Genomic DNA, 24,574 nt, shown 5'->3' with positions numbered 1-24,574 from the left:
TAAGTTATAAAACTGTGTATGAGAGCACACATGTGCACACCAGTCAGAAATGCCTCTTTCTACAATGAAGAAACTGATTTAAACAGGAGTCTCAAGAAGCTGGCAGGAAAAGTCAGAACACTAATCCTAAATTAGAAATGATATAGATAAAATAAAACATCACTGCCCAGACAGTAGGATCCACATTAAAGAAAGCATAGAATCAAACAAAGTACACACATCAACTGCTCAATGAAAGTTCAAGAAGCCCTAAGGACCAAAATCCCATGCCTAAGTGGTAAGGGCATGTCATACAAATTAACAGATGCCTAGGACAGTGAGTTAAGAACAAGAAGAGAAAACAGAGCAACAGTGGGAAATTAAAAGACCCTAAGAGAAGTTACCAGATTGAGCTATTCTGTAATTTGCTATAAAATCTCTAACTTTCAAAGAGCCCCTCTATGAAAACTATGACTGTAAGAATTAAAAAAGTTAAAGAATCTTCCTGATGATTACTTTTAAACAAGGAGGCAACAGAAAGCAGAAAGCTCTTTTAAAGGATAATCAGATAGGGATAGCTAAAAAAAAAGTGCTTGCCAGTGCCATGGAAACTTGTTTCACGATACCATTCCATGAAAAGCAAAAGTATTCCAATGACAGTCAGTCATGTTCTCTTTTCATATCTTGGTATTTCCTTGTCCCACTCACTTGTGATTAATTCCTACTTCTGCTGTACTCCCAAGTCCTTCTGCCATTTAAGCAAATTTAGCCTCCAGTGATTCTTAACTAGTGTATGCTCTTTTCTCTTTTTTCATTTGGATGCAAGAATGTATTGTCACTGCAGGAAATTAATTACTTGCATCCGTATTCTCAAGTTTCTTTGACTTGTCTCTTGTCAGTGAGGATAGATATTTTAAAACAAACTAATACACATAGTAGCAACAAACCAGGAAAACAGAATTCAAAAGAAAATTCCTTAAGAAATGAACTTGTCAGTCTTACAGGTGTTTAAGCACTGCCACTGTGTTTAACCTAGAATTTAATTCAGTTTTGGTAATGTTAACATGGAAAGTGAAGAACTGCTTTTCGGGGGGGGGGAAAGCTCTGGTTGGGTCCAAGGAACTATGTAACAGCTACTTTGCGTGGTGTCACCAGATTCACTGAAGCTTTAAAAGCAAGACTAACCAGACAGAGACGTAGAGAGACAGACAAGAATTCATTCTAAGGTATTTTAGCTCTTGTGACTTGAGATTCCAGGAATCTCTGCAGTTCTTCAGCAATGTTACTTAACAAATGCTGTGGGTTAACAATAAGCTTCTTTTTATGCACTAATAAATGGTTAAGAGACACCAAGCTTGAAAAAAGAGGTTTTGTGCAAAATGAAAGTGACCAGTGCAGTCTAGACCAACCTAAGCATAGCCCTGTCCAAAATACTTAAGAAAAATTTTAAGAAGTTAGTGAATGTGTAAAATTGTCTTACAATTTTAAGTCTATTCTGAATAACAACAAAAAAAGTGCACATTAATAAATACTTGAGAGGTACCAGAAATGGAAGACTAGGGAGGCACAAGGAGGCAAAGAGCAAGAAAGAACTTGTCTTCTGACTATGGTTTAAAACCTCAGTAGTATTATGTGGCTAAATCTCAGAAAAAAACCAATCCATGCTCAGAAGCAGTCAACGGACAATATAATATGCTAAGAACTATTAGGAAAACCATATAAGGACAGACAGAAATCACACATTATACTTCAACCTGCATGGATTCTTCTGATACTGTCATCTCTGACTACAAAGGTCAAAAAAAAAAAACCCCAACAAAGCAAAACTATAAAGATGGGAAAAGGAAAAAAAGCCATCAAAATAGGCTATGGTGACTCTTTAGTTAATAGGCAAGGCTAGACATATAAAAAAATTACAGCTAGCACAGAGCAAATTGTCCACAACGCAAGAAGTAGGGGGTATCCTGTAAAATTTTGTGGCAGAACTTTCAAACAAAAGCAAGTCTTGCTGTCTCATGTTACATGCTTTACTGGCAGAGCTCACAGAATGCAACATCCCTGCTCAGTAGGAATTTAAAATACAGCCGTAAGAATGTAAAATACAGCTAGACAAATGGAAACAAAATCCATTAAGGAACTTAATGCATATGACTATTCATGTTCAAAAGCCCTCAAGATGCTAACTAGGAAACAGAAGATCTACTAAAGAAAGTGTTGCTTTATGACTGCCTTATTAAAACTGTGAACAATTAGCTCTTTAACAGTTTAAAAAGTCCAACGTTGTTTTTTTTTTTTAACCACTAAAAAGTTGGATAATCATTACATACATTAAAAAACTCAAAGGACAGTAGAACTCAAGTGTCTTGAGAATTCAACCAATGTTCATTGAAAATAACATGAGGTTAAGGTCTTACATCAATTCAATTCTGAAACAGAACGTAAATCTTTAGTTCACTGTTGCATTCCCAGAGCTAACCAGTTTTTCCAATGCCCTATCCACCACGTCATGGTTTCCACAGCTCTGAGCAGGAGCCAGGTCTTTGGATTCCCTGCCCAGCTTTTCATCTGCTGAATACGCAACACCAGAGTAAATTCAAGGAAATATATCCCACCTAAAGAGTGCTATATTTTGGCTTTCTTACAATTGTGTTAATTCACAGTGTTTTGGTTTTTTCCTGTGCCTGTTCAATGGACACTGGGGTTTTTAACTACAGCAAACAACGTTCTGTATGATTCTCTTACTTTTGTGTGCTTTCAGAGAGAGCACCTTCCAGCCACTGATGAATCATGGGCTGCTTCAAGGTATCTCTGTAGCCATTCTGCAGTCGGTGGAAGGGCTTAAGAGCACTGTCAACATAAGGTGAAGCTTTAGTTGGCACCTCCTGGTAGATGACAGGGAAACAAGTCAGGGAAGAAGGAACCAGTCATTTACTTACTAGAAGTATTAACACCCAATTCTAGCACATATGCAAAATGCTAAGGCTGTACCTAAGCAAAGAGATACATAAACCATTTAGGACAAGTCAGTGAAGTGATCATTATACATAGGAAAGGCACCACTACAAAATTATTCAGTAGTGTTCTACAGCATGATATAATATAGAACAAGGTTCAAAATGACCAAAGCTTTTTCAGAGATGCATGTGCCAGCCATTCCTATTACCAGGGTATGATCCTAAATGCTCTTTCTGCTCATGCCAATTCCAGAGAAAGCTGAGCAGACTCCGTGCCCAAAACAGACTATTACACCTTGGTTAAAATACCTACAGCTTTGTACTATATTTCACTAAATTGAAGACATTGCCATGGGCTCTGTCAAGCAGATACGGACAGGCCTGAAGAACTCCTAACAATCTCAGCACAGGCCTTTCTGAGATTTATTTTATCATTTGCAAGCAGCACTGACCTTGTTGGTTCTCCTGTATAATCTTGGAACTTCCAGTGCACTCTTCAGGTATGCAAAGGAGGACTCAGTGAGATCCTGGATAATTCTGTTATTCAATGTTGGCACACTGGCTGATAGAGAAGTCTTTGAATCTTCCAAGGCTCCTATTAAAGTAAAAATGCTGAAATTTAAACTGAGCTACCCTGCCCAATCACACACAAGTTATGTGAATCCCCTCATCCTCCCAATCTCACTCACTGTCTGGTGTCAAGTACAGGATATGCTTACCAAATAAATACACACCAGCCATTTATAAAACACTGCCACTAACGCCAACCACTCCTCAGGCAGAAGCACAGATAGAGGGAAGCAAAGACAAGAGGAATAAAGTAACATTCTCCAGGTTCAGAGTTTTTCTAGTATTACCAATGAAGCAAGGGCTTGAATCAAAAGGCTCTGGCCTTCCAAAGAAACAGTGAAACTCTCTCTAAATTCCCTATGGAATGACTGGAATATGTTCAACTCAAAGTCGTGATTGGCAATAGACCATCTACTGAGCAGGGGATGCGCACAAGCTCCTACATCTCTGACAGACTTGGACATCTACCAGTAGTTCTGATTTAGAGATTTAAGTGGAATTCATGATGCAGAACTTCTGGCTATGCTTGCAGACAGGGACTAGTTCACTCATGCTACATGCCTAGATCTAATTATTAAATTAAAAACAAACTCCATCCTTCACATAAAGAACCATCAGATGAAAGAAACCAAACAAACGAACCAAAGAAAGGAACCCAAAAACCAAACCAACCCAAAACAAAACCAAACCAAAAACCTAGAAAAAATAAAGGAGGCTAAAATACTGAATCACTTCTACCCTCTGAAGTTAAGGTATTTAACTATGATACTTTGATAACCCTCTGCCTCACATGATTCATCAGGCCTGAGAAAGAACAGTCATTTCAGAAAAATATTTTAGTTTCAACTGGAAATGGAAACCACCCTCTGCCTCACATGATTCATCAGGCCTGAGAAAGAACAGTCATTTCAGAAAAATATTTTAGTTTCAACTGGATAATGGAAACCCTCTTCTTATGTCTTCTTCCCCAATTCTTTCAAAAGTGGGAGGTTAAAGATACGATATGAATCTCCTAGGATAATGTCCCCACTTTCTGGAGAAAAATCCTAAAAGCACTTTAGAATCACTCAATTTTAATCACTGAACGTTTTCCAGACTCAACGTGTCTGTTCAAGATTGGTTCTATTTAACAATTTAAACAGAAGGCAAGTTTCATTAAGTATTTTCATCCTAAATAATGAAACTGTAAAAGTTGATTTCATTTGTTTGGCAGAGGGAATTTGGGAGAAAGGGGAAGGAGCCTCTCAGCTTTACCTGCAATGCAAGATATATTCTTGAAGCCAATCATTTCAAGCTTTGGTTTAATCATGTCTAAGATGTCAGGAATCTGGAAAAAACAACCCAAGACCGAGACAGATATAGTCACGTTATAAACATTTCAATTACTTTTCCTACATCCTCCAGTTTCCATGGTTTTACTGCATTTCTGGTAAATCAGTACTAGAAGTTTACAATATGCACAGGAATTTAAGCCTACACACTAAATCCTCTACCTTACTATTGTACTCACAGGAAATAATTTAGAACTAACAAAAGAACTAACAAAATCCACTTGCAATTTACAACTTCACAAATCACAGAAATTTCAGCCTTACTGAAAATAAATACACAGGAATCATCCCTACTGGAAGAAAATTAACACCATACATCTCTCCTCAAGATTCTGGATCATTAATCAAGTATAATCATAATCATAATCATAAACCAACCTCCAAGACTAAAACCAGCAAACATTTAAAAGAGAAGATAGTATTAAAGCTGAATGTTGCACCACACTCCAAGCTGCAACAGAGACTTTACTAGAAAAGGTAAGATCAGCAGAGTGACACTTCACACCAAAAAACTGCAGAAACATATTATTTTAGGGGTTAAGTCCAGCAGCTACCAATAAAAAAAAGTTAAATACCTGAAGTGGTTTCCCGTAATCTGCCATTTCAAATAAGCACAGAGTAGGACCTGTATTTCAGGTATCAGACACCCCAAGTTTTAGCACTTAAGATTACAAAAAAATTATGGTACGTTATTTTAAACAATCTAATCCCCTTACAAGATGCCAAAAACATAAATGAAGACTCTTTCTAAGTAAAGTCAAAAGCACAAACCCGATCCTGGAGTTTGTCCAGATCTGCAGCAACATATATCAGCTGAGTACTAGATATAGAAGACAATGGCAGACTTTCTGGAGAAGATCCATTCCCTTGGTCCTCACTGGGGTTGAGACCTAAAGAAGATTCCTTTCTACCAACTGGCACAGGTTTTTTGCTTTCCTTTGTATTCTCACTGGAAATGGGCCTTGCAGAAACCTGAAACATCAAATTGAAACGTGAACTATAGCAATAGTGAAGGCAGTTAAAGTTGGACAAACTGAAACAGTATACAAAGGATTTCTATGCTCTTAGCATTAAGAATGCCACACTTTCAAGGGATATTACTATTCCTAAGTTAAATAGATTTTAATATATTTAAAATAAATGTTAAAAAAAATTTGAGTGCACTACAAAGTTGGACGATTTGGAACAAATATGTCACTAAGGTTAGTAGAGGGCAGTCTGGTCTGGCTGTCAAACAACTCCTTTCTCCACCTCCTCAAGCTCTCTGCTGTCAGGCAAGCGCTTCCCTTGACTACTTTTAACTCTGGTACTTATCAGTACTTTTCACGAGATAATTTAGCTGAGAGAACTAAGTCACTGAGTCGCAAAAGAAATTATAAATGGAGATCTTACTGCTGTCTTCAACTACTGAAGGGGCATGTACAGAGAAGATGGAATCACATTTTTCCTTGAGGTACAGTGACAGAGTAAGAGGCAATGGCTATGTACTGTAGCAAGAGAAATTCAAATAGGAGGAAAAAGCAATCAGTCATTGGACCAGGGTTCCCTGGAAAGACTGCAACCACCATCTTTGGATATACTCAAAATTCAACTGCAAGAGCCTCTGAACAACCTCGTCTAAGCTGGTCCTGTTTTGAGCAGGAATTGGGACCAGATTACTTCCAGGAATCTCTTCAAATTCCAATTATTCTATTGCACTGTCTCTCCATGGCACAAGAAACAGAGGCTCACTTGTATGGCTGGGAGCAGGCAGCACAAGAGCAAAGCACAATTTCTCTGCTCAGAAGTAGTGATCATTGATGCTGAGTCAGCTGCCCAGGTAGCTTTGGTAAAACCGAAGTTTTACATTCTCAGTACTAAACAACTGATCCAAGTTATATTATTCCTTCTTATTTGAAGGGTTATTTTTCACCTGGCTCTGTTTCACAACCTCATTCACTCTATCAACAACACAAACAGAAGAAAACTAAGATTTTGGCTTCTTGTTTCAGTGGTAGAGGCAGCATTAAGCAGTATGAAGTACAGCTTTGACAACCACCAGACAGTAGCACTGCAACAGTATTAGTATTTGTGACTAATCACGTATTTTGCAGTGATACTTTTTGTAAACCAAACTCATGAACTGGTTGAAGGTTAAAAACCATTAAGTTCCCAAAAAACTCTTAAAAAGAGGTCATACACTTTGCTTCAAAAAGTCTCTTTTTGATGGACATGCCCCATCATCAAGCCCATAAGCAGGCTGCTCTCACCTCACCGATGAACACAGAGTAGCGTGCCAAGATCTGCAGGCTGAGTTTCCACAGGCGGTGCGCTAAAAGCGGTAAAAACATCTGATCTGACCAGCACTTCAGAAGACTCGTCCAGACCATGTGAGTGGCCAAGAGACAGAATGAGCTCCCAGCTAGAAATGATGAGGCAACAAAGGTCAAGTTCCTAAGCACATTTTTAAAAGATGCAACATCAGTGTAACTGCATTGCCGGAGATTAAAAAAAACAAAGTGTTCCAAAAAGATAGAAATGTATTAAGCATTGCCTGAAACAAACTCTTAAAATACTATCTTCTCAGTGCTTTAGATTTCACATTCCACTAAGTCTTGCTGTAGCTGTGGAGGCAAAAGCAAGAAATGAGAATTTGCCTGCAATGAAGACAGAAACAGCTTGGCCAAATAATCCACCTCAGGAAATAACATTTCCAAAATAATTTTGGCAGTCTTTTGAAGTTACATTAAATATGCCTGCCAGCCATAACATAATACTCCCTTAGCACTAAACTATTGCTCCTCTCCCAGTTATATGAGATATTTGCTATAAATATTTGTTTTAAACACTGTACAAATATCTATATTTAAACACAGTACTTTTAAAGCAGTTCACACAGTCACGTTTTAGAGAATACAATTAGAAAGACAAGGAATGTGTCTGCAAGTTTCAGGCCTATGCCTTGAAGTGGTAAGATTTATGTATTTTGTCTCCATTAGGATTTTTTTCTCCTTGTTTTCTTCAGAGAGCACATGTGTATACACACATACAGACATTTATGTGGCTCTTAGCTACCTTCTTCATAAGTACTCACCCTGTCAGCTGAAGTTAGTTCTTCTAATACAATTACAATATGCTTCTAATGCATATACCAGGTTATACCCTTCCACTCTTATTCCCATTCTTCCTGTGCATACCTCCTCATCTCCCCATAAATCAATGTATGTTTTTGGAGCAGACACCAACACTATGAATGACAGCAAGCCTAACTGCTGCCAACAGACAGCCTCTAGCATTTTCACCTCCACATAATGCTACAACAATTAAGAAAAATACGCTCCAATAACACAGCACAGCCTTTTCGTTGACACTTAGAGGATGTCAAATGCTAACTTAACTCCTTCTTGCACTGAGGGGATGGTTCTGTCAGTATGTTAATGACTGCTGCTAAAGAGGGGGTTTTAGTAAGCGAAGTGATCGCTGAACAGAACTCTCACATTGCCATCTCTATAGTCATGTTTTATACTGTTTGATCAAGTTAATCAGAAATCAGAAAGCTCATGTGAACCACGGGATGCATGTTACTGAATACTCAAGAGACAGAGTAATCACTGCTACTTATACAACTGATTCCTTTACAAAAAATATTTTTTGCAATAAAAGTTTACCTGGTGCTTCCTCTAGCGTATCTGAAAGTGCTTCTTCTAAGGCCCCTGCGATTTCTCTGAATCTGAGAGAAAGAAAAATTTTGAATATTACAATTCAAAAGTTGCTTAAATTGATGCCTAAACATTTTTCAGTGTTTACTTTAGTATTATTTCAATGTGCTATCAATGGATACACACAGATTTTAAATCTGGGGTTATTTTTGCCCAACTTATATTGGAATATAAACCACACCAGCATTCAAACACTTGAAAGAGAACCTTTGACATTCTACAGACACATACAAAGCTTATGCTTTGGGAAATTATATAAGTCATGGTTGCAAACATTACCAAAATGATAGCTCACAGAGTGACAAGTCCTCAGCTTCGAGGAGTGAAGTTTTTTGTTTTGCTACTGTTTTTAAACTAAAAGCAAACAAATTGACACATACTTGCTTTAACCTTCAGATATGTCATGTGATACAGGAGCTCTAGCTTTCAACATGTTTGTTAATGAGCAGTAGCATAAGATTTTGCAAACAATTCTGTACCTAATAAAAATCAATAGTTCCTCACAGGACACCTGGTTTTTAAAAATTCCCCCATTTAAAAATACCCCTTTTCTAAAAATTCACCATTCAAAGCAAAAAAAAGAAAAAAAAAAAAAAGAAACAAACCAAAATCACACCTCCAAAATTTTTTCAGGTGTAACAGCAAGAGTTATTAAAACCTCTAATACTTTCTATACTTCCATCATTTTAAGCTCCCCTATAGGAAGTTATATTGTCATTGGTTTCCTCTTTTTTGCTTTTATGTACATCACAGAAACTCAGTAAATCTTTCTATCAAACTTACTAATTACAAACCTGTAGGGCTTCTCTTACAGTCTCCTGTCATTTCCAGATCAGAACAGGGGCCCACCCAGCTTTTCTTGTTCAAACTCCTAATGGACTAAGACGAATGTTTGGCAACTAAACATGTTTGTGAAACAGCTTCAAAACCTCCTTTCTGCCTATGCACTGCTTCCATCAACAGAGCAGTGTCTTTAAGTCTTATGGTGAACAGGATTAGAGAACAGAGTAAGATTTTTAACAGTGACAATTTTTGCTGAATACTTCTTACTTAAGAAATAATTTCCCCAGTGTGGGGTTCGTTACAGTTCCACAATCAGTTGTACTGACATAACTGAAAGAATGAAACATGGGAAGGAGTTACTGGGGCTTTTTGTGCCAGCACTGCTACAGAATAAATGCCTGAACAACCATCTGTTCCTCAAAGGATCATTTCTAAAGGTTTTAGTACTGGCTGATTTTTCTGGGTAATTTCTGTAATTGAAAAAAAAAAAAGAAACCCAACAATCTTAACTATAAATGCCATAGTGTGAGACTACAGTTCAATAAAAATCTTGTATGACTTAAAGGATATTAACACACACCAAGAAAAAGCTTTCCTGATATATATAATTAGCATGTTGCATTATTTTCACAGTTATGCCCTAAAGACTTCATGGACACTTCCAAAGTTAGCAGATTATTCCAATATAAAGTAATAATATGGTTAAAGGTGAATAAGCTGCTCTTATCCAACCATTTCTCAAAATAGTACACTATTTAGACTTACAGTAATCTTGGATTAAAGGAAAATGGTTTTTTAAAAGTGTTTTAATCAATCAGAGCTCAGAATACCTAATGGGAAACATTTTTGAAGAGAAATAATATGCTGAAGCTCCATTTCAATTTTATGAGCAAGATTATCAAAGTTTGATCAATTGATCTCCTACTAGAAAAGTTGCACTTGAAACTAAAGGGGCAGACACAGAGACCTATTAATGATACATATCTGTTAAAAGGATCATAATGGCTGCAGTTCCACAGACACTTCTAGTCTGTGTACCACTGTGTAGTGAATATTCCTCACCCCTTCCCTTGGGCCAGCATGAATATTTGTACAGTTTAGTGGTTTGGGGCAATTGGCTGGAGCTGAACATCAGACTTTTTTTTTGTACTGAGTAACGATCCTTATCAGTTCACTACACAACTGCAGGAACAGATGTGCAAGCAAAAAACCAAACCAGGGTATCAGATGCTGTGACTGCTGTTTTACAAAACACCATGGACCACCAAAACACTAAGATCCAGCTCCGAGCCCCATGATCTTGGTCACTTAATATTAATTCTACCACTCATAAGATTCCTGCATGGAATTCTTCAGCACAAGGGTAGATTCACCCTGGATTAAAGAAACTGTATAAATGTGACTATAGCAGTGTTATTGCCAATTACAGAATTGTGCAATATAAAAGGTCACTAAAAAGTGAAAAGGTGATCCAGGTTTAAAATAACCATAAATTTTTCTTCCCCCTCTTTTGGAAATTCTACCTATTTTTATTTATTTATTTATTTTTTAAGAGGATCTCAGAAGGCTTCACACCAAGAGAGATCACACACGGCACACTTGGGACACAGGAGACATCATCAATGGTTCTGCTCCTTGCCTGGAGGGTTGCTCTCCAGCCCTACAATGACATGTAGACTACACTTTCTAAAAATACAGCTTTACATTCTATTTTGCTCATTAAAATTCTAACATTGCTAGAATTAAAATAGGACTTTCTTAGGTCTCTCTGTTCTCTTCTAGCTGTAAGGTCTATAAAAGGTAATACTACAGGTACATCAGACCTGCTGGTAAAGTAAGCTAGAAGTTATTCCTTAGCTCCTCAGGAATAGGGAATAGTGGGACAATCTTTGGGAAGGCAATGTTACAAGACCCAGCACTTTAAAGAGTACAGCCTGTGAGACAAAAAGAGTATCAGAAATATGGCTAGATCTGAAAAAGCTGCAAGTTCTCAAGGGCTTTAATTCTATATGTCTACAAAAAAGATTTCTTCCCTCATAGTAAGTGTTCCTCCGAATTTGCACAAGTAGCATTCAATATACAGCTTAGTTTCAGGGACACTGGTGAAAAAGAATTTGAAACAAGAATTGAAGACTTACTTAGATCCGTTCCTGATAATCTTACAAGTAGCTTATCAAATCTGGTGTAACAACACAGTACATACTGAAGAGTAGCTATGTGTTTTTTGCTAAATTGTTGAAAGATATATAAAACAGTTACTTGACTTAGTAATTCAATTCTTAGTTTGATTTCTACTATGATTTGTTGACAAGTGAAACTTTAAACAACAAGGAGATGTGACCTTAAGCCAGATCATCTTGCTGTGACTAACCTCTACTTTTGAAAGACTGAACAAAAAAATGTACGCCAACCTTATTTGAAAATATACAGGCAAATTCCATTTATTGTTAAAGCTGTGGTAAGAGGGATGAGCTCTTAACCGTTTCACGCTGGCCTGGGAGCCGCACTGTCGTTCAAATTTCCGTACGAAATCCATACTTGTGGTGTACTTCTGCAGGAAGAGAAGGAGCATTTTGATCACACACACAGGCTCCCAGCAAACAAGGAAGGTCTCCACCCATTCAGCAGAACTCTTGTCTCACGCTACAACTAAGCTCGAGGTTCAGGATGGGCTGACGCTGCCCCTTATCACCGAATCATACAAGGCTAAAATCCTGGACTCAGTGAAACCAAAACCAAATTAACTCGTAGGTGTTACTCTATGGTAACAAAAGCTAGTCCAGGACACTTCTAAAAAGCTAAAACTCTCCAAGCAGAACTGATCAGAGATTCATGAGTATTTCTGAGCTCAGTCACTGGGGTGGTGCTGCACAGTACTAACAGAGTCAGGTGCAGGAGGTAAAGGTATACATACAACAAACACAAATAATCAGGAATGAAACTCAGAAGTACACATAACCAACCACACACGAGAATGGAAGCACAATATTTTTGTCTGTTACACAAGACCCATATTATAAGAATTTATAGATGTTTTTCCCTAAAAATGTTTTGCAAATATCAAATATTTGCAAAAGAACTTCAAACAATTTCAGACAAACTAACTTCATCCAGTGTATACTTCTAATAAAATGTTTATGAATATTATGAGTATTAAATTGGATGCAAGCAAAAAAACCCAAAACATTAATCCCCAAACACACTGTGGATTTGGTCTCAACAGTATGAGAACACTTAAAATAATGAAATAATAAATCATGCACAAAGCAGAAAGCCAAACACTTGATGAAAACCAGAACAGTACCAAAAAATGTTATTTCATACAAAATAGACCTTGTTAACAGACCACAAAACTTATGTAAATAAATTTAAAAACAAAATAGAACTGCAGTTAAAATTACTTCTATGGAATGAAAACTAGTTCTGTTTCTGTGCAAGTTTCTTCTACTAAAAAAATAAAATAGGAAACAGCCATAAAACCTATTATATATTCTCATAAACCCTCCTCTCCTGAATTAATGAAATAAGCCTGACTGAATCTCTCAGTGCTTCTGACTTCACTGCAGGGTTAGGGTTCAATCCACAATCCAGAGCACTATGGGAGTGATGTGATTCTGCCTCTTGTGAAGCAGTAAAACATCAGGAGAAGCTCCTGCGTTGCTGCTTAGAGGGTCTGCTCTCAAAAATTCCTGTGAACAAAGGACATGAACTGCTACGGAGACGCTTTTGTATTGTGTATCTCAGTAAGTTCATAACTTTCTTTTAAAGGTATAATTACAGAATATCTTTTTTGTGACATGGCAGTTTCAGTGTCAAGACAGTATTCTGAAAAATGCACACAAAAGCTTTTAAGTAAGTTCTTTTCTCCTAACCTGGTTGTATATATAACACAATGGACCCATAAAAGGTATGGGAGTTAGACCCGGATTGAATGACAGATTAGTTCTCTTTCAGGCCTCCTTTCTTAGATAATAAACCCAGCACTGTAAAAACGTCAACAAACTGTTAATGCTCTGCTACCCTAAGTGTAAGTCAGAGACATAAACCAAACACTCTGTAAAGACCTATTACTTTCAGAACAGAAAGGACCTCAAGAGTCATTTATCTCAGTACTGGTAACATTATATCCAGGAGAGGGAACTAACTACAAGATTCCTATTTCAGCTTCTAGGGTTGGATTGTTGACTCCACAGTTACTTAAGAGAAGTAAAATTGGGAACAAAAATGGAGCAATTTTCAAACAGAGAAATCTAAATTTAACCTCAAATGAATGTTTAGTGATAAAAGGAGTATTCTTTTCAAATACCCATAAACCTACACACCTGACTCAAATAAGGGCACATCAACCTGAAATAATTTTAAAAAACCACCTTGCAAAAACAAACACTTACTTTAACACACTTAACATTGTCAGTCTGATTTTTAATGGATTTAAAACAAATGTTTCAATCCCTCTCTCTCCTCTACACCTAAAAACCTCTTAACAGATAATACTGCATATTCAAACTTTTCAGCTTTAAACCTATACATAGATAGATATGGAAATAAACATGGAGAAAAATACTTTTCTGCATTTATCAACCTAGAAAACACATATGAAAGATTGCAGTCTAAAATCCGTGTAGCATTGCTTGGCTCATCATCAGAGCAAAACCAATTTTAAAGGTCTTTCCCCCCGCTCTTATTCGGAACTATTAGTCTTTAGATAGGTATAATAGCATTTTCACACTTGGCATTTCAACCTTGTACTGATTTTTAAGCAAAATATTTTAATGATTTCAATGACTCTGAGTCGCTTAAGTAGTGAAAAGCAGTCTGGAAAGTATTTTGGATTTACTATGTGATTTACCTGAAAGTCATGGATGGGTGTTGGGTTTTTATGGGTTTTTTTTTTGATTGTTGGGTGTTTTTAAAATAAACACAATGCCTTCGTTGGCCAGTATCAGTGTAACGTAAGACAGCCTTTTAAGCAAACCCAGCTTTTCTGAAGACAAAATACATTCCTGTGTACACCATGCAGCAGAGTACAGCAAAAGCCCAACAAGGCTCGCAAACTGCAGGAGTATCCAGGGCATAACATGAAAGCTTGAATAGTGACTTGAAACTTTATGGTAAACTTAAAATTCTCACGAGGGAGGGGGAACACACTACGGTGTCATTTCCATGGCACTACCACAGCTTTCTTCAACATCCATGTAATTTGTTTCTTCTTCAGAGACAGCACTACAAACACTCACAGTCATGCCTACCTACCTGCCTTCAATTATTCAATCTATCTGTAGGAAAGTGTTCTTAAATTCCAAGGAAAAAAAATCTAAGTGTTTAGTAAAAGCAGTTTTGCAGGAACACATGAAGAATCACATGCCTTATAAACCTCCACCAGCAAGCCAGCATTTCCTTAAGTCATTTGTCCTGATATGCCTAAGATGCCTTACTTCAGACTATTTATCACTGCCTCCCATCTCTTATCTTGAAAACAAAATGTTTCACACTAATCACAAGTCAAATTTCCAGGAATAAAAAAATCCAATTTTTCAGTAATCATGGTTAAACACAAGCAGGCGAGACCTGAGGAAAAGCAGAAAGCTCATACTTTCTACTTTTGACATACTGTAAAGTACTGCCAGAGCCAATCTTCATACTAGGCCAAGAAATCTATTTCACAATTAGTAAAAGATGATATTTTAGAGACAGAGCAGCACTGCCAATGAAGAAAATGCAAGAGTGACAAGTACTTTAAATTCATTATTTAATGTATACTTGCTTCATAATTATTTAATGTAAGTTTACATTATTTAATGTAAGCTTGTGATACCAGAGAAATACTACTTCTGTATTCTAAACCCGATGGTGCTGCCTCCAAGTACTTTCAGGTTTTAGGTAACTTGGGTTTATAATCACAACATAATTTGCAGTACTGTAAGAAAGCAAAAGCTAAAACAAGCAAGTGAAACAAAGAAATTTTTTAATCTTCCCATAGTAAAAAACAAGTTGCAACCCAGGTGTTTAATTCACATGACAGCTCTTGCTATACAGAAGTTCTAAACTTGAGTGAACACTGGAGTCATCCACTCCCACCTTCAATTATGTTGCAATTCTACTCCCAAAATGAACATTAATTCATCTGACTAAATGGCATTCAATAACTTCTGCATGAGCTTTCCTAACAAACTTGAGGGGAGAATTAATTCCTATGAAAATTGAACCAAGTGGTTTGAGATAACATCCTCTTCCAAGCCATGCAACAACATGAATTTAGACAAAAGCAGCAGAGGGAAAAAAGCTAGAGAACATGACTCACCCAATTCTCATGTGTGTCATGGAAATTAAAAATGGAAAAAACGAAAATTAATTACCTCATGGAACACGTCTGGGTTTCCAGGGTTAAACAGTGATGGTAACTGCTCTTCCAAACCGCGTACTATTTCTGGCCACACTGAATTCACTAAGAAATCATACCCAGGAACAATATCTGCTTTTTCACTGAAAAAAATTTGCAATTATTCCATAGTTATAGTTTACCACCAGGCTTCTATTTGGAGGCAGGAATAACTAAAAAATACATGCACTGCATTAGACAAAATGCAATTAAATTTTTTTACCTATCTATGCTGATTCCCTTAAACTGTTTTTCCTTTGAAGACTCCTTATCTGATTCCACAGTCTCAGCAAATCCAAGGTATTTTTTGTAACTCTCAAAGTGTTTAAAAACTTTTGCAAGTGTGTACTGGAAAATTAGTACATTTCAGCTGAGAACGCCTATTATTATTGGTATAATTCAAGTTTTAATAGCTCCAAACTTCTAAGACCTACCAAGTAGGAATAATGTGACTAATGCAATGAAAAGAAGAACTTTTTCCTAATTGCTCCAAATTGTATTTATACACGATACTGTGTTTGAAACAAAGGATTAAAAGCTACCTCGATTATGAAAACTTATAGATTGAGAGCAGAAGAGATAAAAGCATTCAATTCCAATTTAGTACACCCCAGTACAAAGTAGAAACATTCCATTATTAAGAAGAACAATTAAAACTTGCTGAGGGATTAAAAGAATTGAAATGTTAGTAAAACTTAGGAGTCATAAAAAGCTCAGCAATTGATGACTAATTGGAAAAGTAATTCTGCAGTCCCTAGGGGCTACAGCCATAGTTCTGCTAATTACAGCAGCCTACTATATTAACCATCCTGAAAACAGCTGAATAAATGGATACAATTCAGTAGACCTGAATTATTTAAGCTTGAAAACAGGCAATTTAATTGCATAAGGAATTAAGCACTTTTTGAGAAGACAGTGGAAGCACAAATCAATTAAAGCTGTAGTTTTGGTACATGCAATAATCAGTCAAACCTCTGAGTATCATCCCCACTTTTCTGATGTGCACTAACAACTCAGTAACTTCTGAACTTATATTTTAATAGCTTTTTTATGCTCTTCTCCCTGGATGAAGTGTTCAGTCATATTTAATGGGTTCACAAAACCAAGCTATCTGACACATCATATTATGAACAGGACTCACTTCTACTAATGAAATACAGGATTGTTGCCTCTGAAGGTCTGGGCCACAGCACCAGGAAAGTCTGTTCACTGTTTTGTTTTGAAAAACACAGGCATGAGATAGAAATCAAACCTGACTATGAATCTTCAGGAAAGGCCAGGTAAGTCATTAATGCATGAAAGCTAACAATGCAAAGCATTTCAAAGCATATGATACTTGTTATAACTTCAGTGCAGCTGAGAGAAAGCCCCAGATATTTACCTGGAAATTGCTCCCCCTGTTACTTCACGCAGGAGACGGCAATGATGAGGAACAAACTCCAACAGCCTATTGTACATAGCCTGGAGGCCATTAGGGTGGGATTGCACATACTGTTCCACAATCACCTGCCAGGAACACCTCAGTGTTAAACGCCAGAAAAGTGAATATAAAATATGCTGTAATGCAAGACTCACTGTAACAATCAAATACTGGGATAGTCAGTATATTACTTTTTTTTATTATAGCTTCCAAGTATAACTTGCCAGCTTGAATTATTACTTCCTTTAACACAGCACTCTTAACTGCCAAGACTGGCCCCAAAAATGGGAAGGAGCTCCTTACTTTTAAATGTGAGCCACTGTGTCTGGCTCCCAACCCACTGCTGCACCACTGTCACCTGAAGCAGTCTGTCAAGTTAAACAGGCAACTGGCAAACGCTAATCAAACTCAGAATAAAGCAAAACTCCTTCTAAATGTAGAGGTGGTTGGTCCAATCCCAAATACAGGCAAGCCAAAGCAAAGAATCTTCTCTGACATTGCTAAGCCTTTAATGCAGCTAGCAAAGCAGTTTGTCTGGACAGTACCTCATACTCAGTGAAAAGGGATAATCTCTGCCATAAAGAGAAGGAAGACAGCAGGACAAGAACAATAGCTTGTTTCTTGGTATTCTCCCACATGTCTGAACACATTTGCCTCTTGCCACATAAACAAGTGGAATGGTGCAGAAGTGGTGAACAAATAGACCCTGAGAAAACCGAGGGGAAAATGACATGCCCCACACTGTAGAAGTTGTTACAGCACTTAGCAGACACCCAATGAAAACCTGTCCTAAATGGGAGAGGTTTGTTTTTTTGATTCTCTAGCCCAAGAAAAATGTAGGTAATAAAAAGAATCCCAACTGGATATAACTGGAAATTGGTGACAGGCAGGTAAGAGAATTCCTCCATCCTTTTTTTCTTAAACAGCAACAACAAATTGACATTTTGTTGGGGCTCAGTTCTCCTGTTCTCTCCACAAAGATATTTTGAAGCTGCTAGCAAAAGCTGGAGGCTAACAGGAAAAACAAGCATGTTTGGAAAACAATTGGAATTTTTTTACGTTATCTCACCTCATCTACATAAGGTTTTACAAGCACTTGACCAACTAATGCCTCTGCATCTCGTGTTTTGTCAATTGTTGCGTAAGTGCGTAGACAGTGGCGTATTATGTCAACATTTGAAGTTTGAAGGCCTTCCAAGAGCAGCCCTTCCAGAGACTGCTGCAACATGGCTGTTATTCCAGCTATACGCTACCAGGAGAAAGAAAATACAGTCATAAAAAGCCAGAATCAAAGCCTTGTCATCATTGTTGAAGTAAATTCATCCAGAAGTACCTAAGTCAGCTTTCTATCCTCACTTGAAAAGTACAAAAGTTTTGGTAACTGCCAGTGTTGAATGAACATTAACAAAACTTAATGGGTTACTGATGCTATGTAAGACAGGATTTACTATAATAAGGCTAAAGGCAATTATTTTCTTCTGTATGTTGTAAATTATGTGGTAACTTATCTCAGGTCTGCTTTATCCTGAGGAAATACATCAATAATTGTTCCTTGTTCAACTGAACCAGTATGTGACAATAAACAAAAGATTTACAATAAGTGACCAAGGATAACAATTGTAGCATTTATCCCTCACTGTCAGAGACTAAAAAGACAGTGTGTACCCAGCACTACTTGTCAAATTACCACAAACCAATGACACTGAGTGACACCAGCAAAAACCAAAGCAGTTAGATTCCTTCTGGCTTTGGCCAAACAGCTGCTTCAGTCTACACATATATCCCCCTTTTGGCAAACCATTTTTCCTGATCTCCCGCTACATCTTTTCTGCTAGATCCAACTCATTGCTACACTTCCTGCAGATACAGTCATGGCCCAAGATGGTCCCTTCTGTATTTGACGGGAGTTCAGCAACACACATTAAGGTAGTCAGTTGAACTATGAACATGGCCAGACAAATTTCTTCTCTGCCTTTTTACATGCTGCATTGTATCCATCCATCCTAAAATGATTCACAGAATTCGTACTGAACGTACAAGGTCAGGAACCCAGCTGCCAACTAGTCATGAAAGCTACATTTTGAAAGCAACAGGTACAGGACAGCAGTCCTGGCAAACAGCATTAAGGAAGCTACATGACAGATGTTCTCCCACCACATACACTACTCTGCTGCTCACGCTCACTGCTGCTATTATCCAAGTTTCATAACTCAGTGGCCAGAACAGTCTTGTAAACTGTCCATGTAACAACATGATTCCATGGATGTCTGGAGCTGAAACAAGTTTATATTGCCAACAGGCAGAGGTACAAAGTGGAAAACTGGAACTATGAACTACCTTACTAGCTTGAAAGCCATTAAGAATGACACCTTCATGGTAATCATCTTAAAGCATTACCCCACCTCCATATTCACAACTTTCTTTAAGCACAAGTTTTCATTAATTCCCTCTCCCCGCTGAATGAAGAAAAAAATCCCACCAAAACATCAATTAATCTTTTACAGTAGGTAAACAGTACACTGTTACTAGGAGATTAGTAATGGCCAGCGTAATTTCATGAGAAGACAAACTTTAATATATTCAAACCAGCCACTGTGTAGGCACATTCCATTTATATTCTGGTCTGTACACTGCAGCTAACAAAACCAACGTAAATCTCTACAGTAAGGCCTCAAAATCAATAAGCAGACGAACTGAAAGACACATTAGGATGACAAAAATGTCTGTCGTATTTCCTACTCTTATTCTCAGTAATTTATCCTAAAGAAGCTAGCAAACAGGGCAAAAATCCCCAGAAAAAGCAATAGTTCTAGTCAATTGATAAAAATGACCCCATGAAACCCATTTTTCTCCATAAATTAATTCAATAAAACTCTGTGGAAACAGGTATTTGTCTTCCAGTTATACTGGTTTTGCTTGACTGTGCAAGTGTTAAGTGTCACGCAATACTTACTGGTCTCACTTTATCCAAAAGGGGCATTCCTTTGCTTTGTACTGCATGAAATTGTAGCTGATTAAATTCTGTGGCAATTCTCTCTAAAACTTGTCCAGTTAGAAGCGGACTGGAAGAGAGATGATATAAAATGAGAATACCCAGTTAGATCCCTTCAAACCAACTCAATTTCATCTGTAAGAAGTAGACAGAGCTCTCCCTCAATTTCAAAATATTTTGAATTCTGATAGGTACTACTATAATTAGTGCAATCACACAATAATGATTTGGAGCACACTACATGGTTAGTGAGTTTTGCAGCTCTAACATGAAGTGGGTGAAGCAGAAGCTGAGAGGAACATAAGCTCTTGCCTCAGCAGTATGAAGCACTTTTTTCTAGATGGCAGTTTTATTATCACATGAAAAGTCAGTCTTAAGAGAGCTCAGAAACTGCACAAGGTGACCTTCACCATCCGGATTTGTTTCTTACTTACCCCTTCTGTCATATAGTAAAACTAATGACAGTTATCTCTAGAGAAATAGTCCTGCTCTTCTCAAGTCCACACAATCCCAATAATGAGCCAAATTTTCAGCTGATCAAGTATGATCTTAATTGCAAACTTAATTCTGCAAAGTGCATCACCCGACTGAAAACATCTGCTTTTGTCCCTCTAGGTATCAACCTACTTTTTGGTACACCTCCCCCCCACTACCATGTGATCCAGCACACTGAACTGAAGAGACAGTTTCACACTGTGTCTTCCCTCCAGCTTAAATTGTACTTGTGTCCCAGTAGAGCCTTTCCAGTGCATGACTGGTATATAAGTTCCAAAACTGGCTGAAAGACATCTTCCAATCCTCAGCAAAGGCAGAGGAAGAGGTCTGACTGGAATTTGTTGCAAACCTTCCTTGTACCTGAAGTACTGTTTGCATTGCATGCCTTCAGCTATTCTTTCAGCAGTCCTTTCACTTACACATAAGCAGGGAAAACAAGAAAAACTATTTTGTTTCACTTACAAATGATATTGGAATAAACTGCAAAGAATATTTCAGACATGACAGGATTAGTGACTATAAATAAAACAAAACAACCCCAAAAAACAACAAAAAACCCCTGCACACCAACTTCAAAAGCTTGCTTACTGAAAGCACCACGAGTCATGTGGAACTTTGGAGTCTGAGTTACACATTCTGTGAAAGACCGGCTTGCAGAAGACTAAAACCAAGAAAATACTAAAATCACAGTCATTTATTCCATCAGAGTTACATTTCTAAAGATATATCCTCGTGCTTGTAAATTCACCTTCAACACCACCATGAAATTAAGTTAGTCCCATCAATTACAAACAAAACTGAACATTATGTATTTTTTACCTGTTTCCCTCTAATGAGGACAATTCTTTAGTGCCTTGGGAATGTAGAATCTTCTCAATTTTCTCAACCGACTGAATAACATGAATAAGTCTCAGGACACACATCTGTAATTAAAGAAAGATTTTTCATGTCTAACCCCAATCCCAATTGACATCACCTAAAGAACAGTATTTTGGATGGTTTCTTAGTTCTTTGGTTTTTTTCTGGTGTAAGTTTTCTCCCTTTATCTTAAGACTTGAGTCATGTCTCAGTTGAAGCGTTGCTCACATAAGTCCATAAAACCCCACAAAAAAATGTTTGTCACAGATGTAGGACAGCTGTTCCTATCCCTGATTTTTTTTCAAAGTTAAGCACAAAGAGAAATGTTAGTGTGTCTCCCACCCATAAAAATTAAACAGCTGTACTTCAATTCCATTCATAGTGAGTTTATATACTACTTTAGCCAGAAACAAGAATAACTGTAACTTTAAAAAAAATCCAATCAAATCAACATATGTTTTGGGCAACTACAGTAAAACACAGATTTATGATCAACTAGACACTGTAAAATATAAAGCCTGTCAACCAAAATGTCAATATATTTTACAAGTACAAAATCCTGCACAGTGTGCATCTAGACAGCCTAAAACCTTCTAAATTTCATTTTCTATGAGTTAATGGCAAAACCAAAGTCATCTTAGGGGTGATCTTTCAAAGGTATTAATTTCTCTGTTGTACCTTTTTTCTTCTAATATCTTCTTGTTTAGTCATCCGGTCATCCACCGCTTGAATTCCTTCACTGACACATGACTTAAGACTCTGTGAGAGAAAAAGTCAGTATGTAAAGCTTGCTTCCATTTAAGGTTTGAAAAAAACCTAAAAAAATAATCTAAACTTAAAACAAGACACAGATTAATAATAATATGGGACTAATTAAAGCTACAGTACATCAGTTATACTCTAAGTGAAAAAGCCATAAATACAACCAAATAGTTGAAAGTAGAACCTGCTCCTTAGGTATTGCCACTGCAAACACAATTATTTCCACCAGAAGTGTTCTTTTAGTACCTTAGAGAGACAAATGATCTTTGCCTAAAAACAGGCAATAAATCCATTATGCTTTTACGTCTTCCAACTGAAACTATAAATCAGTTTAAAATAGTATTTTTCATATAATAAGGATTTCTCTACGCTAACTGGACCCTGTTTTCTGTTTTAGACATGAAGGGTGCGATATTTTGAAGGCACATTTATGCAGCAAGCATCCCTCTGAATTGGCTGCTATGATGATCAAAATTTGCCTCTTCCTATAAATACCAAGTCAGTGAGGAAGAGCCAGAATAAGATCCACCTTCAAGAGGGCGATGTTTTATGGTTAAACCACAGAGTGAGCAAAGTAAGTCCATAACAGGACTGTGTTACATCTGAATTTTCTACTACCATCTTTAAGTTACTCAAATATTAAAACAGTGTCAAGACATCTCCATAGACTTTTCCTGCAAGAGTCTATTCACTTGTCAAGTTCACAAAATTCTTTATCTCTTGGTTGAAATGCACTATAGGAAACATAAATTTACTGCAACTACAACTGCTTGAAAACACAATGCTTCTCCTACTAGCAATCTAAGTCATCAATTTTCAAAGAGAAGTTCATTATAACAAATATTAACTTGAGTAGAAGACATTCCATACATCCTATGAAAGTGAGCTGAAGTTTACCAAGCTGTCTACAACGATTGTTTTGAACATACCATAACTTCTTCCTTTAACTGTCCCAAGGGTACTGAAAGCTGATTGAGAGCCTTGTCCATGCCAACCTAAAGAAATTACCACAAACACATTTATTACTTTTTTTATAAGTTCATATGTGAATTACTGAAAAAGCCTACCATTTTACAGATACTAAAAGAGAACTGAGAAAACATATCTTCCTTTATAATTTCCACTTTTAAATTCAGTGCAAAAACTTGTTATCTCAAATACAGGCATAAAGATATGAGACTACTTTCACACAAAGACAAATGATAAACAGAATCTATGGGAATTTTTCCTCTGAAAAATATGCTAAGTCTCAGTCTTTGAACCTGTATAATTGGGATGACTACAATTTTCAGACATGAAGTTGGGGTTTTTTTAAAGATATTTTGACTATACAAAAAGTTTAAAGACTCCTAAAAGAATCCTTCAGAACAGTCTTAGTTGTATCATTGCTATTCTATTTTAATAACTTATTTCCTTCAATTTTAAAAGTGCTGACAGTTTGAAACAAAGTTTGCCCTGAGTCTAACTCCCTAACAAATCAGCTTTTCAAGACAAAATGCATACATCTAAAACATTTACTACAGGCCAAGAGCAATTCTGTACAGCAGCTAAGTTCTACAGGAATGGCGTCTCAGTGGAAGGGGTCACAGTTTAAGATGCCTTAAATTGTAAAATGCCAAAATAAAAATCCCGCTGAACCACATTAAGCCTGACCTACACAGTACAACTAGTAACACTTACTAGATTTGTTGAGAGATTAACAAAATCTGCATAATCCTTATTTATGAGTTCTACCATAGCAGTTTTAAGGAGTTTGTAATAGAGCTCCAGATCCTCTCTGAGCTCTTCCAGCTGCACACGTTTCCTGCAGTCTGACACAAAATGATCAACGTCAAAATCCGCCTGGAAGTGAAAGAGGAAAGAGAGGAGTATGTAAGTAAACAGTTCACACAAGGAACACACCCAAAATAAAGTATTCCGTATGCCTGTGAGTTGACCAAACTAAACCTCTAGGAGGCTTCTTAACGCAGTAGTTTCCAATGTTCCAAACTCTCGGTTTTTAGGCTCAAAAGCACAGCGAGTCGTGGGGCTAAGTACCTTAGTGACCAGCTCTCCTAAATACAGGAGAATTAAAGAACAAACAAACCACGAAACAGCAGCCAAAAGTCGAAATTCAGTACTGAGAACTACTCCAAGCTCTCCAAGCAGTGAGGCCTTTCGGTCCTGCCGGTCTCAGAGCCCAGCCCTGCCTGCACACGGCCGCATCCCGGATCCCCCTGTCAGTGACATCCTCGGCGCTTCTCGCCGCCCCCAGCCGGGAGAAGGGCCGTGGCGGGGCTGTAAAATCCCGACCCAGGCTCTGGGCCCCTCTCTCCCCGCAGGGAGCCCGCCTCCCACATCCTCAGGAGGCTCC

At 37.4% G+C, this 24,574-nt stretch overlaps 1 protein-coding gene across 1 annotated transcript in view; it reads right to left on the bottom strand.

Annotated features, from left to right (window-relative positions):
• Window positions 1–24,574, bottom strand: part of COG2 (component of oligomeric golgi complex 2) — a 28,183-nt gene that overhangs the window by 2,589 nt on the left and 1,020 nt on the right. The window contains exons 2-16 of the mRNA XM_017744875.1: window positions 23,902–24,162; window positions 23,151–23,216; window positions 22,138–22,218; window positions 21,421–21,524; window positions 20,068–20,176; window positions 18,184–18,363; window positions 17,076–17,200; window positions 15,672–15,798; window positions 11,727–11,866; window positions 8,482–8,543; window positions 7,084–7,235; window positions 5,606–5,806; window positions 4,758–4,830; window positions 3,386–3,528; window positions 2,722–2,861 (exon numbers count right to left, since the gene is read on the bottom strand). Of these exons, the coding sequence (XP_017600364.1) occupies window positions 2,722–2,861; window positions 3,386–3,528; window positions 4,758–4,830; window positions 5,606–5,806; window positions 7,084–7,235; window positions 8,482–8,543; window positions 11,727–11,866; window positions 15,672–15,798; window positions 17,076–17,200; window positions 18,184–18,363; window positions 20,068–20,176; window positions 21,421–21,524; window positions 22,138–22,218; window positions 23,151–23,216; window positions 23,902–24,162 (1,964 nt within the window). The remainder of the gene's footprint in view (window positions 1–2,721; window positions 2,862–3,385; window positions 3,529–4,757; window positions 4,831–5,605; window positions 5,807–7,083; window positions 7,236–8,481; window positions 8,544–11,726; window positions 11,867–15,671; window positions 15,799–17,075; window positions 17,201–18,183; window positions 18,364–20,067; window positions 20,177–21,420; window positions 21,525–22,137; window positions 22,219–23,150; window positions 23,217–23,901; window positions 24,163–24,574) is intronic.

Source organism: Corvus brachyrhynchos, unplaced genomic scaffold, assembly GCF_000691975.1.
Source record: "Corvus brachyrhynchos isolate BGI_N302 unplaced genomic scaffold, ASM69197v1 scaffold70, whole genome shotgun sequence".
NCBI classification, from domain to species: Eukaryota; Metazoa; Chordata; class Aves; order Passeriformes; family Corvidae; genus Corvus; species Corvus brachyrhynchos.
This window is presented reverse-complemented; position numbering and strand designations above follow the sequence as displayed.